Raw genomic sequence first — 6,168 nt, 5'->3', positions numbered from 1 at the left:
AGTCAAGAGGGCGGGTATGAAAAAGACGCCATCTTTGTTGTGGCAAATAAATACCTCGTATGTGAGGTATTTATTATACCTCATACCTCGTAATGTCTACTGTCTATGGTAAGGAGTAAGGTTATATTAATTATACCCACTACAAGGTTATAACCGTATACGTTTATTTGGCCATGTTGTGTTCATTATAATACTTTGCAGTTTGCACAAATGTTCTAAATGTGTTATGTAGCCAAGTGATACATAATATTATACACTTCTTAAACATTCCACCATGTGTCAGTGTAGTCCACAAGACGACCTCCATCTGGTCGTTTGCAATTCATTCACGGTCCAATTATCATGTTTGCCTGCTCATAATAACAGTTCATATAATCAATTTTGACTAACAATAGAGAACACCAAAAATCACACATTTTGGAAATTGTTAAAAATGTATTTGCACACAAAGGTGGTCCACATACAGTAGTTTCTTTACATAAATAATTATTTACAAATGCACCCCATACCTTTACACTGCTTTACTCTTACACATCCTTACAAACAAAAATGTTTGCACAACATCTTTCAAAAACAACAACCATCATTGTTTAACAGAGGTTAATGTGCAATGGAAAACAAAACAAAAGGTTAACAAAATAGTTAAAGGGTTTGTGTAGCAAAGCAGAGATGCCCATCACCTTCTTGAATTGTTATCAAAACCATAGAAATTCAACAATTTCGGTTTTCACATTGCTGCAAAAATGTTTCATTCAATGTATCAATGTGCTAATAAAATCTATTTACTATATAGCATTTAGAATAATGCAAACATGTTCCAAATCGATGAGTTGTACTCTACGATTCCTCTTCCTTGGACAGTGCCTGTAAAGAGGAAAAATGAACACGAATCAGAATGACTGTATACTAACTACATCACTTGAAAACAGATTGTAATCAGTTGCATGGAAAAAGCTAAATACAATCTCATGACTGAAACTTTAATGATAATGTTTAGGTATTATCACTCTGAACCTATGTTCCTGCTGAGCTGAACTGTTGAAGAAACCTTTGCTTTTATTGGCATCCTTACTGGCCTACCGGCATGTCCACTTAAGCCCCTCCAACTGATCCAAAATACCGCAGCTCACTTGGTCTTCAACCAGCCAAAATTCTCACACGTCTCCCCCCTTCTCCGATCCCTCCATTGGCTCCCAGTCGCTGCCCGCACACAATACAAAACTCTGATGCTGGCATTCAAAGCAACCAAAGGCATGGCTCTCCCATATCTCACAAGTATGATCGTACCCTACAAACCCTCCTGCGCACTCAGATCAGCCAACGCAGGGAAGCTGGAGGTACCTTCACTAAAAACGCCGAGACAACGCTCCACACGTCCCAAACTCTTCTCCCTCCTGTCTCCAAAACTATGGAATGCACTTCCCATTGCAGTCAGAACTGCATCCTCACTCCCAATCTTCCGCCGTAGTCTGAAAACCCACCTCTTCAGACTCCACCATGGCCCGTAGCACTTGCCCTAGCCCCTTAGATTGCCCCTTGCCCCTTAGATAGCACTTCATGTAGACTTGGATAGTATTTTAGACAGACTTATAGCTTGTTACGTAGACAGCACTAGAACTGCATTTTATGTAGTCATAGCACTTTATAGTACACATGTATATTGTATAATATATAATATAGTATAGTATGTATAGTTGACATAGATACTCCACTGTTACGTTCTTAGTTTATACATGATTCATGATAACTACTTTTTATATATGTGATGTATGCCATGCTTTTGTTTTTGCCTAATGTAAGTCGCTCTGGATCAAGAGCGTCTGCTAAATGCCTAAATTGTAAATTGTAATTACTGCGACATCTTGTGTTTATGGAAGATGCTTCTGTATTCTATTGCTAGTTTAACAACTTTAATCTTAAAATAACTAATGACAAAAAATAGCCGATCTACAAGCTCACAACACGTTGCATTGCGATGTGTTGTGAGCTTGTAGAGGGGCTATGTTCGGTGCACAACATGCTTCCATAGATGGAAGACATGCTTGACTTCTATGGAATCCAAATGACTGAAATCAGTCATGGACTGAGAACTTTAATTCATGCAGTTGTTTGTTGAGTTTATGTTTCCCATGTTTCACAAAAATCTGGTCACCTGTTTGAGGAACTGACGGCCAAAATAATTCGTAGCCATGTTCTTCAAGTTGGTCTTGCCTCCCACTCTGCAGCGCACATATCCGTACATGTTGGCTCCCTGCAACACCAGACCCATGATCACCACAGGCTGTGTGCAGAAGAAGGGAGGGGGGAAATAAATAAATAAAACGTGGTAAGAATAAAACATACATTTTACAATGATTAACTAATTTATAAGTTTATAATAAGGACGACTTTGGACGAATTTGATTAAAAGTCACAGATCGCCTAGAACGACATTGGACGAGTTTCTAATGCATCCATCATCACTAGTATTATTTTTATCTCCGTCGCATGGCAACACTTACATACAGAACATTGATGTTTTGGGGGCTCAATAAAAAATCCCTGCGACCTCGCGGTACTATATTAGTTTAGCGCGAAAGTATCTACCGGCTGCCCTGGAAATGATTGACTGTTGGCACAGACTGACAGAAGCGACTAAACTTGACCTTAAAGGAGAATTCCATACTAGAAGGCTTTCTTACCTTTATTTGTAGTTGTTACGTCCCCACCAAAGACGTCCAGGTGTTATTTTGTGCAAAAGTGCATTATTGGCTATTTCCACTACCATAAGCCCTCAATGAATTTAATTGAATGGGGCTATGGGGTGTAATTCGCTTATATCCTCTCTTCATAATGTAAATAGTATCCCAAGCGGCACACTTTACTACTTATTTCGATGGAAATAACCGAATTAGCACAAAAACCCAACCCCCATTGAGGGCTTATGGTAGGGGAAATAGCCAATAATGCACTTTTGCACAAAATAACACCTGGACATCTTTGTTTGGGACATAACAAATAAAAGGTAAGAAAGCCTTCTAGTATGGAATTCTCCTTTAACCATGGCACTTTAATAAGATAAGAAGACCTTCTCATCCTTTAGGACTTACCAGCCACTTAATGTTGAAAGAGAAGAGGGCACTGAAGGCGAAGATACCCCAGAGGATGGGACAAACAATCAGTCCAAGCCAGAAGATACGTGACTCTGAATCCGAGACCAGCTGCTTCTTTCCACTCCCCTGAGGAAAACAAAGAGGATATTCTCATACTGACATCTGCCAGTGTAATGAAGCTTCCTGACAGTAAGCATTGCATTCAGTATTTATTCTTTGTTAATTGTACAATAGGTCAATAATGTATCATGGGGTTTTAAAAGCACACCGATCAGGATTCTCCCTTGAAATAGCATCTGGAAATGGTCCTACTCAATCATTACTTAAGTTATGGTAAATTGGTTGTCAGTGTCTTCTGCCTGCGTTTCTATTTTCTGTGAGCCTTAAAACTGGGAAAACACGGTGTCATTTTATATTTCTGCGTTGGCTATTCAAAAATAGCAGACATACAAGCTCGCAGCAAGGCACGAAGTGACGCGCAGTGAGCTTGTTCATCAATGAGAGCAAACAAATATACCATTATGACACCGTGGCAGGCCCTTTAGTTAATAATTAAGGGGTGGTAATAATAATAATAGGTGGGTGAAAACGATAAAGGGTGACAATAAATTATGCAAAACACAATGAACACATGGGCAAAGTGTGCCGAAGTGATGTACTGTTTTCGTTAAGACTTTGCAAGTTGTGTTTACAAGCCCAAGCAATAAGCAGCATAATGCTACCCCAGAATACCTTCAAAAGCTTATTGTCCACGCAATCACTGGAAAAATGTACAATAATTAAAAGAAAAGCATAACATACAACAATTTGATTAATCAAGTTCAGATAAATGTACTGTACCTTTCTAGACTCAAACACCCAGTGGTTCCCACCATCATCATCCACCCGGTTCCACCATCTCAGACCAACCATCAATCTGCCAGTGACGTTCTACAGTAGACAATATAGCTCAAATATTATGTATGATTTATACGTGTATATCATTTATCGTATGACTCTCACTAGTTATAATACTTGATCTATTTTCAACGTGAGGAAGCAGACAGTAACCCACCTTTACAGTCCAGAAGTCACACGACAGGAGGAGGATGACCATGACCATGGGGGCAATGAAACTGCTACTGAAAAACTTACAGAGCAGGTACACTAGGATAGCACTAACTCGGAAGAAGAGGTGAAAGAATGATGCCAGTGGATGCCTGTGAAGAACAACATATCGTTTTTTTAATACATTGAGACCTGAAACCAGATTCTACAAAAAAAGTTTTCTGAAAATGTAGATCTGCTATTTTTCAACAGCTAAAGTTTTAAATAATGGTTAAAGTGGTTAAAAGCTAAGGTGATACACAGATGTGTCCTCAGATCTAAATGGGTTAATACAGATATGATAATACACGGTAGTTGTTATTGTTACAGTCAAACAGCATGTGATATTAGGCATTTGCACAAGGATCCTGTTCACTGAGTGAACATGTGAGTGAACTTACTTGACAGTCTTCTTTGACTTTGTCCCAACATCCTCCTCTGCGTCAAACAGGGACACATCATCATCATTTTCCTAGGGGATCGATAAGGAAGAGACATTTTGAACCTTGACTGATAGTGTGCAAGACCATCTTGACAATAGATAATAATAATGTCGCCAATCGCCATATCTATCTAGATATGGACTAGCAGCACAACACAGTCATTAGACTAAATACAAGGGATACAAAATATTGACATTCTGGGCAAAATCCGGCCGATAACTGAATATGTCCATGGCCACCGATACCGATATTGTAATACCAATTTTCACCAATAAGGTTTAACATATATTACTGTAAAAGTGATACCTGTACAGTTTCTATTCTAAACACCGTTTATAATCCATCATATGCTTGCCCTGTTATCTGTTTGATATCATCTGACTGGTGTCTGTACTGTACCGATTCACTTTCATTCCCATGAGCATAGATGATCGTCACTGCTTTACTGTGACACCATCAGCTCGCAGCCAAATGCAAATGCTCAAGTACAACTTGACTACATTGTAGATTACATTATGTGTTTGTTATTGTGTACTTATTCATAATATTGGACTCCATATCTGTTACGACTCATATCTCCTGCTCATGTAAAGCGAGTGTGACCACTGACTGTGTTTAATCAAGTTTAGAACTTGTCATGTGATACTGCCTGTTGTCAACTGTCATCATCTTTTCTATTACTAACTAATGGAATCTGAGAATGACACTGCACCACCATTAATAGAGCAATACTCTTAGCATTACACAATTTAGTGCTACAATGTTCCATACATGGGCTGGGATATAAACGAGCTGCCCTGCTAGGCTGCTACACAAAAATAATATGCATTAATCTCTCGCAGGGCACAACAGATGTGCAGAGGCGCACAAGTTGTTGGATTAGACCTAGCCCAAACATTTAGACTCTAGATCAGACCACATAAGGCTAGCTCCATTCTGGTCCCCTTGTTTACCTTTTCTGTATTTGGGGAGAAAGGGTAAACAAGGGTCCAGAAAGGGGCTAACAGGAGGCCTTTACAAGTGTGGCCTAATCGCTGATGCACAAATTGGTGGTCCTTGGAGTTGGAGGCGTTGATATTGAGAATCACTGACATACACAGTAAATGACACGTCTGCTAAAGATATGACGTTGTTTATCTTGTGTTTAACGGCAAGTCTACGACCACATATAGATGACAGTTACGTCCATGGTGTGCTAATATCACATTAAAACGTTACGCGTTATCATGTGTGGTTTCAAAAAAAGTTTTGTTGTATAACTATAACATGCGTTTACATTTAAAAAATACTATGCTAACTCATTAGCAACACAGAGACTGCAGCGACAGATTCGTCCCTCTCTGAGGAGTTGGTGAAATTCTGCCACCGTTCTTTGCGGCACAGTAAAAAACTAATCGACTGATTCCATAGTGAACAACAAACAGAGTGAGATTTTGTCACTTACCATCATGTTTCAATCTGCTAAAGTCTGCTGTCTAGTGATGATTCTGTGTAGCTACTATAGCTACTTCCTGGTAGTGGTTACACGTCACTATACTAGGATACGG

General features: G+C 39.2%; 1 protein-coding gene across 1 annotated transcript; it reads right to left on the bottom strand.

Annotated features, from left to right (window-relative positions):
- Window positions 1-422: 422 nt before the first annotated feature.
- tvp23b (trans-golgi network vesicle protein 23 homolog B) lies at window positions 423-6,168 on the bottom strand. The gene is made up of 7 exons (XM_083786904.1): window positions 6,066-6,168; window positions 4,580-4,650; window positions 4,147-4,291; window positions 3,933-4,022; window positions 3,090-3,218; window positions 2,153-2,281; window positions 423-864 (listed from the first exon to the last, which is right to left on the bottom strand). The coding sequence occupies exons 1-7, from the start codon at window positions 6,069-6,071 to the stop codon at window positions 838-840; spliced, it is 597 nt and encodes a 198-aa protein (XP_083643030.1). The 5' UTR covers window positions 6,072-6,168; the 3' UTR covers window positions 423-837.

Source organism: Protomyctophum parallelum, assembly GCF_964188405.1.
Source record: "Protomyctophum parallelum genome assembly, chromosome: 17".
Taxonomy (NCBI): domain Eukaryota; kingdom Metazoa; phylum Chordata; class Actinopteri; order Myctophiformes; family Myctophidae; genus Protomyctophum; species Protomyctophum parallelum.
This window is presented reverse-complemented; position numbering and strand designations above follow the sequence as displayed.

Excerpts from the sequence above, each read along its gene's own strand:
- tvp23b (XM_083786904.1), bottom strand. Across the intron at positions 4,292-4,579 it reads AAGTCAAAGAAGACTGTCAA|GCATCCACTGGCATCATTCT; the intron begins GTAAGTTCACTC and ends TGTTCTTCACAG. Across the intron at positions 2,282-3,089 it reads CTTTCAACATTAAGTGGCTG|CCTGTGGTGATCATGGGTCT; the intron begins GTAAGTCCTAAA and ends TTCTGCACACAG.